General features: G+C 47.5%; 2 protein-coding genes across 4 annotated transcripts in view; one reads left to right on the forward strand and one right to left on the reverse strand.

The window, feature by feature from the left end:
* The window catches only part of Beta'cop (coatomer subunit beta'), a 106,847-nt gene that overhangs the window by 68,952 nt on the left and 25,595 nt on the right, over positions 1-12,300 (forward strand). The window lies entirely within an intron of this gene.
* On the reverse strand, positions 1,716-12,259 carry LOC143376763 (aquaporin-like). 2 transcript variants are annotated; one of them, XM_076827406.1, is made up of 5 exons: positions 11,919-12,259; positions 5,009-5,196; positions 4,504-4,647; positions 3,522-3,977; positions 1,716-2,493 (listed from the first exon to the last, which is right to left on the reverse strand). In XM_076827406.1, exons 1-5 carry the CDS (start codon positions 11,941-11,943, stop codon positions 2,488-2,490), a joined length of 819 nt encoding a protein of 272 aa, XP_076683521.1. In that variant the 5' UTR covers positions 11,944-12,259; the 3' UTR covers positions 1,716-2,487. The 2 variants fall into 2 exon arrangements, with proteins under 2 accessions (XP_076683521.1, XP_076683522.1); XM_076827407.1 differs by lacking the exon at positions 11,919-12,259 and adding an exon at positions 6,248-6,402.

Below are 12,300 nucleotides of genomic sequence, written 5' to 3' on the forward strand. Positions count from 1 at the left end.
TCTCTCCTCCTTTCCTGCTCGTCCGGACACTTATTCTTCCTCCTTTTTTCCCGCCCCCCTCTTTCTCCCTCCGCTCTCTAAGTCCTCGTCTAATTTTCTGCCACGTGGTAACGAGCCATTGTCCCCTCTCCTAACGCCTGTGATGCACGTCCTCCGTCTACTCGTAATTTTATGTTAATTGAATAATAAATAACGACCGTTCATTGCGAAAGGACGAGGAATCTTCTCGGCGAGATCTTCTCTAGCTCTCTGCGATGAATATTCGCTGGAAGATGATTAGCACACGCCTATGAAACTAGAATTTACCGATACCAGGGGTGTAGTTATTCTTCTTCTGCTCAGATCTTGATATTTTGATGGGGGTTTCAGAGGTATTTTTGTAAATTAGTCTGCAAGCTTGCTTTTTGCTCAACTAGGAAGTTGTATAAATTAACGAAGATAGAGTAGGGGTAGTTTGAGAACAAAGTACTTCGGAAACTTACCTGTAAGAATTAGGTTTCGTAATTCCTATGATGAATCACGGAAAAAATGGGACCTCGGGCGATGGGATTCGAACCCGCGATCTTCGGGATCCTCCGTTTACTGGGCAGGCGCCTTACCAACTCCGCCAATGCCGCATGGTGGGACAGAGTACACCTTTTTGGGTTAAAACCGTAGAACTTCTGACAGAAATAAGATAGAGGGGTGAATCTTTTTGGAGGTTAAAGCTAAGATGCTGCAGAACAAGGGAAAAATATTGAAAAATTATTAGAAACAAACTTTGCCCTTGAAAATCAAAGTGGAGATTTTCGAAGAAATTTTCGTTATTATGCGCGATGAAAATTTTTCCGCGACTTGTTGACTTTGTCTTGCCTCTACCGTCACCTTCCGAAATCACATCCCCGTTTACCTGTTACTCGTCAACCTGAAACCATAATTCCCCGCACCCTCGTCCAACCACCCCACAAAGTAACAATTACCAAATCCCCAAAAGCTCGGAAAACAGTCCAGCAGCGTCGATTCCCCTTTTAACGAAAGGGTTAACTACAGTAGCTCGTTCTGTGTACCTACCCCTTGCCAGCAGCGAAAAAAAAACACACAGAAGCCGACGGTTCCTCCCGATAGTCGAACAGCGCGATTGTAAAATCGCTTTATAAGCATCCGCGCGGACGCATCGCGCTGTGCAATCGGGCAAAAACAGCTCCCAGGGGTGGAACATTTTATTCGAGCTCATTGCTTTAACGCCCAAAGCGATGGCTGTTGTTGCCGCCGGTTACGATCGCGATCTTCCCACCGACAAACGATACACCTGGTCGGTCCATTGTTTTTCACGGCTCTGTTGCTGGTCGAGCGAATCGATTTCCGCGGGCAGAGCTCGTCAAACAACGCCAGATACCCGGCCCTTTAATATTTGACTGACTGTTTTTCGAGGCAATCAGGCCTGCACCCCCATGCCACTATTTTTTATTTATTCTCCCTTCCTTTTTTTTTTCTAATGGAATCGAGGCTCCACGTCCGTCCAGTGGGCGCTGGATTTTATTCGTAATGAAAAAAACTGGGAGGCTATCCTGTGTCGGGTCAATTTGCAATCGGCGGGAATTGGTTTCTCCTGGTCGGTTGTCGAGCGATTGTTAACGGAGATATTCTCGTTGTTGGCTGTAAAATCGACAGGCGCGGGTTTTGTAACGCACGGCTGTTGGGAATCTGGGTTAAAAAGGCCACCGGTGTAACGTCCCTTTGGTCTGACTGCGCTTTATGTATCGTCGCGCACACATTCATCTATAAAAAGTAACAATTATGTACAGTCGTGTGGCGAAGTCGGTTTCACAGTGGTCAGGGCGCCATCTCCGCCAGAAGCACCGGGGGCAATTGAAACGGTAGCATACACTGGGTGTGTCGTGGAGTATTCGAGCGGGGTGGTGACTGTGAAATACATCGAGGCAGTGGTTCTCCACTCGCGGCCACGTAACATCGCGAAGCTTCCATTCGGCCCAAAAGCGAGCGGAATCTCGGGCGAAGTTGAGAACCACTGCGCCGGGGTATAACTCGCCCCTCGTTCTTACAGCTGTGTAATCTGGTGGCACGTTGTTCGTAAAAAACGGGGGGCCGTTTCGATAAGTACAGTCTTTCTGTGCGGTGGAATGGGCGAACGCGAGTTCGGGGGTAGTTCATCGACACTGAAGAGGATCGGGATCTCGAGCACAGATGGGGGGTGGGTCCTGGTGAGAGGGTTGCAAACCGACGCGTCGGTCTGTGTGCGGTGCACGGTGACCCGGGGGCAGGCCGAAAGGTGATCGTGTGTCGCGCTAGCAGCGAGGATGGGTGACGAGGCTCTTCGGGGCTTTCAAGCTCCGTCCGATCCACTTTGCGCGGCCCCAGGGACCGCCGGATCTTCCGTCCTCCGGTCAACGCTTAATCTCTGGCGGCTGCCCCGAAGAAAGCGTCCATTGACCTGTACCGCGGACGATTCCGACGGTCGACGCTCAATCAGTCCTCCAACCCCTCGGATCAGGCCTGAAACAGAGGGAAGAAACGGAGATTAGCGAGCTGCCAACCAGGGGTGAATCGCTCTGGGCGCAATGGATTGCGACGATTCGCGGATAAGAATCGCGCGGTAACAGGCGCGGTCAAATCTGGGGGCCGCCGGAGGCCACGCCTACATGGGACTCCTTAATTTGTTCGCCGTTCGTGATTATTTTTCCTTGTATCTATCGGTTGGGGTGGGGATTAGCTCCAAGGGAGCTGCTTTCTTGCCAACTTTCCTTTGACTTGCTCGCGAGACGCCGGCTAAAAAGAAGCTATGGGATAAGAAGCTGAACGACGCGATATCCCGGAAACGGCTTTCCCTGATCCATGGTTAGAGGTGTCCCATTGACGGTAAACCGCGGAGGTTAAATCCCACCTGCCCGTAAAACCAGCTTCGCCGAAGTTCCTTGGCCAGAACGAACGATTTATCGCCGACCTTTACGGCCAGCCCTTACGGCGTAATCCCCGTGTCACGGCGAAACACCTTGATGCACGGCCGTGCATGGCGTTTACATGATAAAAGGCAGTCTGGCGAGCCTCGTTACTTTAAAGCACCCGTTTAAAGGTGAACGAGAAACGCGCCGTTGTTCTCCACGTGAAATTGCCACTTCGTGGAGGGGGGTGAGGCAGATCTAGGTTAGATGCGTGAAAATGCATGCCTGTAATTCTCGATTTGCATATCGCGTATCTTCTGTTTGTCGACTGGGGAAGCTAAAAATGACGAGAAATAGCTCGAAACACTGTATAGAGGCTGATTACTGCAGTATTACACACGTGGGCTCTGTGGGGATAGCCGTGAACTAGTTTGGAGGTCTGCGCGCGATCAACTATCGAAGCATCACTACTGCTGTTTCCCTACACTTCAGCGTTCTATAAATCACTATCCCTGAAGGCACAGGCCACCTTCACAGACCTCTACAGGTCCTTACAAGCCCTAACAGGCCCAAAAACTTCTACCAAGTTGATTTATGTCGCAACTGAATATCACTTTCGACCAAGTATTTTCGCGTCCTCACCTCTGCCTTCTGAGTCTCCACGCTGTTGAGCGCTATGGATTCCGGTACGTTCTCCTCCTGCCTCTGGCCCTTAACCCCGAATATAGTTTTGTACATGAAGGAAGCCAGGAGGGCGCCCCCGATGGGCCCGAACCAGTAGATCCAGTGGTGGGACCAGTGGTTGTTCCACAGGGCGGGCCCCAACGACCTGGCTGGGTTCATGCTGCAGCCAGTGTAGGGCCCAAACGCCAGGGCCAGGGCGGCCACCGTCAGCCCGAACCTGATCGGCACAGAGTCCGTGTTCCTCGCGTTCCTGCTGTCCCAGACAGCGCACGAGACCAGCACCAGTATCCCAGTGGATATTCCCTCGAGCAGCAGGCCCTGGATAGCCGTCAGATCAGCGTGCAGGTCGGTCACGCAGAACGAGCCAGCCTCCGCTGGGCCCTTGCTGGTCAGGCGACCTCCTGGCGTCACCACCTGAAACGTGCGCGCGGGTTTTTACTAGGAAACGTGTCTCACAGCGCCGCGTGACGCGTTCATGTGGATGGACTTGTGAACAGTATGCTTGAAGCAACCTGTTTCAAACTGAGAGCCACTGCAAATGGTATGCAAATGTATGGAGTAGCAGTATGAACTGCGTTAATTATCCCGCTGGTTTTCAAGACGAGGAAAAAAAGGTGATCGGTAGTGGTGGTTCGGGAGCGTTGTTATCGCGCATTTTCCAGAAATTCCGAAGACCAATCGTCGCCATCGTTGCGTCAGCGTGCGCGCTCATGAATAACTCGCGCGATTTCTGAATCGGAGATTAGAGGAAGGTCTTGAACCTTGATAGAGCGATATGCCCGCGTCCAGGGCAAAGTTCCGATTACATTACTGTTCATTATCGACGTGTAGTGTCGGCCTCGTGTACGCTACCTTCCGCGCGGCCGTTTCGCCAGGCTCGTTTACAATTCAATGTCTCTGGCATGGTCATCGAGCCTGAATGATTCAGAGCTGTATCTACCTTCAGCATTCCGTAGCCACCAATTGCGCCGATCATCTGGGAGAAGAAGTACACCAAAGCCTCTGGGATCGTCTTCTGTCCGAGCACCACTGAGCCCACCGTGATCGCTGGATTGACATGGGCCTGGCTGATATGCCCGAGGGTCTGCAAACAGAATCGAAGGAAACATTCTCGTATTATTTTATCATAAATCGATTGCGCGTAATCCCCCCTCAGTTCATCGGAGATTAAATTCGAACTCTATCGCAGAAGCCTCCCCATAAATCAGTACTATCGGACGTAATCTAGGAGTCCTTGACACGTCCAGTCGAATCTCGATTAATCGGAGGCTTCAGCGAACCTCTCCTTATCACTTTATTCGCCGGGTGTAGGCTTTATCAAACGAATAATGAAGAAGGAGAAAGGTAGCGACGAAGAAGAGGACGCAGTCTGCGTTGAATACGAACGATCCCATTATGAATCCGTAGAAATGCCGCGATCGAGGATATCTGAAGTTCGCACTGACCTGAATCACGACCATCACGGCCAGCCCGAAGGTTATCGAGATCTGGAAGTGAGAGGGGACCACGCCGAGGCTGCCGATGCATCCCATGCAGCCCACCAAAACCAACATCGAGGTGCCGATCATCTCGGCCGCTGCTGTCAGCAGGGTGGTTTTCAAGGCACCGTCGCCGTGCATTAGTTTCTTGAAGCCTGGAAAAATTTAGCACTGAGAATAGCGAGCTTAGGCGCTGTGCAGGGTTCAATTGCGGTGCGGTGATCAAGTATAGGGGTTTAGTGTGGTAGGATGATCAAGTATAGAGGTTAGTGTGGTCTGGGTGATCATGTATAGGGGTTTAGTAGGATATAGTGAACAAGTATAGGGGTTTAGTAGAATATAATGAACAAGTATAGGGGTTTAGTAGAATATAATGAACAAGTATAGGGGTTTAGTAGAATATAATGAACAAGTATAGGGGTTTAGTAGAATATAATGAACAAGTATAGGGGTTTAGTAGAATATAATGAACAAGTATAGGGGTTTAGTAGGATATAGTGAACAAGTATAGGGGTTTAGTAGAATATAATGAACAAGTATAGGGGTTTAGTAGAATATAATGAACAAGTATAGGGGTTTGCCGCGGTATAGTGGTCAACAATACGGTTGAATGGCCCCGCAGTGATGCAGTCGTCGTTCCAAAGCATTAAAACTACTTCGCAACATAAAATCAAACTCCATCTTCCAGCTATCAATTATTACGAGTTTTCGAAATTCATACGCTCAGTTACCCTCACTACGAGAATGCACATTCGACAGTTTCTTCCACTCACCATTTACGCAATGTAACATGTACTACATCAGCTGCCTTCGAAAAAAAGTAACGCAGTGCTTGCATTTATTAAATAACAGTACGTCAACCGCGATAAGCTCATTGCATAATTCATGCCCTCTGATGATGAGCCACATAGTCAAACGCGCACTCTAGCACAAAGGCCCAGGGCACAAATCCACCTGTATCCAATTCAATTCCATCCATCGAGCTGCAAAACTTCAACTGAACTGTGCAACAGCTACTCGAAATTCTCCAACACTCAGTTCGGTATCGACCGCGTTTCCAAAGTCTACTCGATTCCTCGAGATCGCAACGGGGCACTTCGCAGAACCAAAGGATCGCAGGACAAGCTACTTCGAACTGAGCGTCCTCGTTCAAGCAGGGAACTGGTTTCTGTCATAGAATTCTTTACCGCGTCACAGAAGCCTTACCGTAATCGCGAGACATTTCGAGGCGTTCGCAGCGAGGTGGACGCGTCCGACGTGCACGCAGTACGACTTCCACCGACGGAGTACACCGAGCTAGTCCCCCTGAGCGATTCCTGCCCGTCGAAGTCGAGCCCCGCGAAGGACGACGCCGTACGCATTGATATAAGTGTCTCCAGCAGCTGTTTAACCTTTTTATTCAACGCTTGCGGCCGAGGGGAACCGAAATCTCCTGAGTCTTGATAATTTAACCGCCGCTCAATTATTTAATCCTCAGCACATCTCAACTCCCTCAACTGTGAAATGTATTCCGTCCAATTACTGACATCCCAATTATTGTCAGCTGACCAAATACTGACATCCCAATTAATATCAGCTAATCAAATACTGTCATCTCATTTACTGTTGCATATTCCAAAAATTAATTTTTTTTTTGCATTAATTACGGTCAAAAGTACTTCTGTGTTGCTAGTTTTTATAAACAAAAGCATATTATATATGTTAGCATTGTAAATGTATATAGATATGAAAAAAAGTAAACGATATGAGCAGAGTGAACGAGAATAAATATAGATACTTTGTTGTTTTAATAAAACATGTCAAAGTACGTTTCTGCTATAAATATTAACAATAATACTTACAAAAAGTCTACGGTTACGTTGTCAAAAAAATCAAGGTTATGTCCTTACGCACGCGCACCGCAAATGATAGGAATGGCAAGTAACAGTAATAGGCTTCATTTGCCTGATCAATTGCTGCCATGACAGAAATTAAAAAGTTCTTGAAACGCTTGTACCAATCACTGTCACCCGAATATTAATTAAAAAAGCAGTAAATCGTTGAATTTCGATTGTTATTATTTACTATGATGCTTATATTATCTAATCAATTATGTCTCATCACCTTAAAACTTTTTATCGTCTTATCAAAATTAATGAAAAAAAAAATATGAAGTCCTGCTTTTCCTCGTATAAATTACAGTTTTAATTGTATGTCAAATTTTTTTCGTGTATGACTTCACAGGGTTCAGGCTTATTTTAAGTAAAACAGCATAGGGTGACAGTAATTGGGTAGGTGACAGTAATTGGGTCTTTTACCCTATGGGCAGTTTCGTCGGCCGCGGGGAGGGGCGGTCGAAAGTGCAGATGCATCAATCACGAGGTGCACTCTTCCAATGAGCACGCATCCCTGATTACTTTCCCGCGTGTGCTCGACAGGAAAAGGTGAATTCGTGCTGGTAAAATGCATATACGTGGGGGGGGATTGGTGTTTCGCTGGGAAAAAACCATTCCGTTCGGTTCGCTTTTCCAGGATGGAATCGCTTTCACCTGGTTGTAGCCAGGGCCAACAGCGTGGAACTGTGTGCGAAACACTTTTGCTAGTGGTAGCTTCGTGCATTAAAAGAATTGAAAATTTTGGGTGGAAAAATTTGCACTGCATCTTTTTTGACACCTGGTATATACGAATGATTAATTCACTTTATTCGTGGTTCAGCTGGTATTGGTAGTTCCATGCGTTAAAAGAATTGAAAATTTGGGAGGAAAAATTTGGGGTGGAAAATTTGGGACTGCTTATTTTTGGACACCCTGTATATAGGAATGATTAATTTAAATTCACTTTATTCGTGGTTTAGTTGGTAATTGTAAATTCATGCATTCAAGGAATTGAAAATTTGTGTGGAAAATTTGGGAGTGCTTCTTTTTGGACACCCGGTATATACGAATGATTAATTTAAATTCACTTTATTCGTGGTTTAGTTGGTAGTGGTAATTCCATGCGTTAAAGAATTGAAAATTTGGGAGGAAAAATTTGTGTGGAAAATTTGGGACTGCTTCTTTTTGGACACCCTGTGTATACGTTCGCTTGATCCGTGGTTCAGCTGATTTGGAATAACTGCAAATCCCTTTTGGAGGTTTTTATAAACGACTTAGACACTTCGCAGATTTGCCGATCCCTATTTCTGTTCCACCCTGTACACGACCCACCGTTTTCGCCCCATCAAGCCAGATGGACCCTAGAATCTGATTGATTTCTCTTATCAACGGTACCGAACCGCCTCACTTAGATAATAGCTCGAGCATTTCTACCGTAAGTGCTGCTCTTTTCGCAATTGAAAAACGCTGCACCATCAAGTTCATTACATAACCCAATGTGCCTGCGCGTGTAATTGTGTATCCTGTTACAGTAATGAGCGCAGCACTTGTCGCTTCCGAGTACAATTACGTATGTTTCGAGGCATTGGGCGATACCCATCGCGTGCAATTAAAAATTGCAACCTCGAGCTGCACTAATCTGCATTCGTTGCGCCATCAATGTCGCTGTTCCTCCTCGATAGGCATCACGCGCGTTCATTCTTGTATTTTTATGCTCCTTGAATCGATAATTTTATGCTGCCTGGCGTCATTAGCCAACTGCAGATCACTCTCGAGCGATACAGACGCGATTAGACAGATTCCCGATTCGATTCACTTAATCCCCGTATCCTGTTTTCCGCGGATTCTTTCGCGGAATGGCTTAAGTCCCAATTAAAGAGATAAAATTGTATTTCGCCCGCGTTTCTGCTTTTTACATCCAATATTGCATTCTCCAGGTGAGTCACGCCGTGGGGCCTTTTTTGTACGTACAGAGTGTCCCACTTGAAAATCACGTCGGCCTTGAAACCACCTCTCGGAGCTCACTTCACCGAGAATTTGAAATTTTTTTTTATATATATAGGGTGTCTTTGTAATAGAATTCTGCCTTCTTTATTCTCATCGAGGTCGCAGGAGCTGCCCTGAATGGAAGAATCGGTTTAAAGAGCCGACGGAGAAACAAGAGTAATCACGTTCCAAGAACGCAGGTCCGTCGAGCGAACCTGATGAAAATTGCTCGGAGAACGATCTCGGGGAAAGGAAAGAAGGATCACTCCCATCGACGTGGCCGGGCAGCTCGCCACGGGGCCATTAGTCAATTTGTACGCGGTGCAGTATATCTAATGCCGTTCATCCCTCTAATAGGCAGATTATACCGGCTAATTGCAGACTAATCTCTCGCTGGCGCTTCTGTGGAATTGGTCGATCGTACACAGATCGCTGATTAAAGTCCCCCACCTTGAAACGCATAGCTCTCCAATTCGTGCGCTCTTCTCGAAGACAGCTAAAATAATAATTAAGCTTGGAAGCTGATTCATCCAACGCGGACGGGGAAATCTTCGCGACCTTGGATTTTTTTTTCGATCCAATGCGATCTGCTTAAGCCTCGCGGTATAAGTATAATATTTTCTTGGAGAAAAGTCAAATAATCCAAGACAGTCGGCAGCTGCAGATAAGATAATAATCGTCCGGCTCCGGACCAACGTGCCGGGAGACTCCACGCTGCTCTCGACGTGTCGTTTCTTCCCAAAGATCGACATTTATTTTGCGGGGAGTGAAATTTCCAAACTACAATGTCTATCTCTTCCGTTTAATACGCTTTAATTCCAGCATCCTGCTTCGGTACACAGTTTTCCTTCGCGCATAACAATTACGTACCTAATCGCTAAGCAAATTTCGAGCGATAAAGACGTCTCGGTGTGATGAACGTCAGTCGAGATGTATTCTCGGAAAAAGGTGTCTAAAAGATGCCTTCTATTTGCGGAGCAAACCCACCCGGGGAATAAATTACGGTTAATTACACTCCGTCAACTGGTTCGCGGGCGCAATTATCCATTCGCCGACGCGGAGGCTATGTTAATTTTCGCATTAACGCGTCAGGGAATAAAGGGGCAACATCCGGGCCAGTAAAAAGCCATAAAATTTCCTTCGATATTTTGAGAGCAGGCGAAGGAATCCTCCTTTCCCATTCCGGAATGCTTCGCTTCGTTAGCGCGGATTAGCATCGCTCGCGGAAACCTACCGGCGGAATAACTTAACGCGCTTCCACGCGGAGATAAGGACGATATGAGTTCCTTGCATCGAGAAGAAAAAAATGCAGGCTACCGAGGCGCGTGACACCACTTTGGATCTTAAACATTTTTTGGGAGGGGAGAATGGTAAGGAAATTGAAAAATCTATAACTAAGCATTTATTACAGAACTATAATGAAGTGTACCCCGAGGGTTGGGCCGAGCCTAGGTCAGGGTTAGCCTCATTTATTCCTCCTCGTCGATCTGACATCGTTCCGCAAAGCATTATGAAAACACTGCGCCGCTCTCGATTCCGCAGTGACAGGGAGAGATACGATCGTTTAATGCAAACAACACTCGCGCGATTTCGTTTGCAGTATCCACTCCGGGATATCAGGTCAGACGAATTTGCGAAAAATGTTTGCCAGAAGATCTGACCTGCAAATTCCATTCTGTTTTCGACTCGGCTGGCTCGGCTCGCTCGGCTTCCATAATTTTCCACGACTTCGTCATCACCGGCCAGACTTTCGACCTGGCCTTTTTATCTATCGAAATTTTTCGTTTTATCACGGCCGGATAAATCGCCGCTGTTAAAATCGATCGGCTCCACCCATCACCGGGCAATTAACGAGTCGTCGGAGCGGCAGGGAGGGGGTGTGACCGATGAAAAATCGCCGGTGGTTCTTTGGCAGGTCGCGAGAGTAATCTGGCGCGCTTCCGTATGACGCACGGGCGATAAGGGGCGGATGAAGTCTCGCGGGCAAGCGGGACGAAAGCGCCGCTGCGTTTCGTCGTACCCCCATTGCCGCGGTCGAGTAAGAAGCCGCGTTATCAGCCGGGGTTAAACGATAACACTTGCTCCAATCGCGCTGGCCTCGATCTGATTTCGTAAACGCGGATTAACTCGTCGCCGTTACGGAATAACACGGCTGGGTCGAGTGGGTCGACGACTCGACGGCCACGTGGCTCTGGAAGTTCTCGCCGATTTTTTAGTAGCAATGAATTTTCCGTTGAACAAAGGATCTCTCGAGCTGCAAGAGTGATTATTGATTGGGATATCAGTGGAGTTTGCACAGCAGGCAGTGCCAGCTCTCCTCGAATAGCGGCTGCCCCCTTTGGTCGACCGAGCGTTTCAGAGCTATGTCACGCTTTCCTCCGTGTCCGAGTCACGCTGGTGTTATGCGACGCGCTGTGTGCAGAAGCCATTCTCCCTGTGTACTCTCGCTTCTTAACACGTGGCTAGCTCCGGAATTAATTTAACAGGTGGATCGGTAGGGAAGCTGGACGGGAATGGTTGAATGTCTGTGGTTTCGCGCGTGCCGCTTCTTTTCTGGCAACCGTATATACGCGGGACGATTGTACACCCAATAATGGACAAAAGTGGTGGATTAGAATTCTTCCCTACCAGCTTTCGTTTTCCAGAAAATTCTCATCGACCAACGATCTTTTTAATCCACCAAACATTCGAAATTAAAAAAAAAAAAAAACAGAAATAGTAATTCTAAATTTTTGTTCCCTTTTTTTCCGAACACTCTGCGTGTCCTTTGATTTGCCAAGAATTGAAAACCCCTAATAGAAAGCACAGCGAGTGCTAAAAATCAAATTCTGTACTACAGTATTGCCATTGGCACGTAGAACAATTTCCGATAATTTTTTTCTCGTAATTTTGGCACTTCGCGTGAATTCTACAAGGACACTTCACTTAGAGCACCTTCAGAACTCCGAGCACCTCAAAACGGAGTGCGAAATAATCCGGCAATTGAAATCTGAATTATCTTAAATCCTGCTCGATCGAAGCCCTCGCAATAATCTTACCTGTACGTAGGTCGTTGGTAGACATGGCGTCAGTCGTTGGAGGAGCACACTAACACTGACGCGCGCCGAGATCCGCGGAGATCTAGATCGAGTGGAGGACAACGCGCACGGCTGCTCGTGCCGACTGTTTGTGAACGAGCACGATCGTACGCACTTTTATCGCGACGGCACGTGGTTCCGCGGTTGATTCAACGTCAATCTCATCTACGTAGCCGGCCCCACCAGTTTATTTTCGATCTGCGAATCCCCCTCCCTGGACACGTTTATTTCTGCCTCGTACAACAAACCCGACTGCAATCTTCTCCGCGAGCAATGCGAACGAATAAACGTGTCGCTTGGCGGATCGCGCGATATCACTTTCATGCGATGGAGCTCGCACGAG

Source organism: Andrena cerasifolii, chromosome 15 (genome assembly GCF_050908995.1).
Source record: "Andrena cerasifolii isolate SP2316 chromosome 15, iyAndCera1_principal, whole genome shotgun sequence".
Lineage (NCBI taxonomy): Eukaryota > Metazoa > Arthropoda > Insecta > Hymenoptera > Andrenidae > Andrena > Andrena cerasifolii.

Coding starts and splice junctions, on each gene's coding strand:
- LOC143376763 (XM_076827406.1), bottom strand. CDS start 11,943: ATGTCTACCAACGACCTACGTACAG. Junction 5,197..11,918: donor TACCAACGACCTACGTACAG/GTAAGATTATTG, acceptor AAATTTTTCCAG/GCTTCAAGAAACTAATGCAC. Junction 3,978..4,503: donor GTGGCTACGGAATGCTGAAG/GTAGATACAGCT, acceptor CGCACGTTTCAG/GTGGTGACGCCAGGAGGTCG.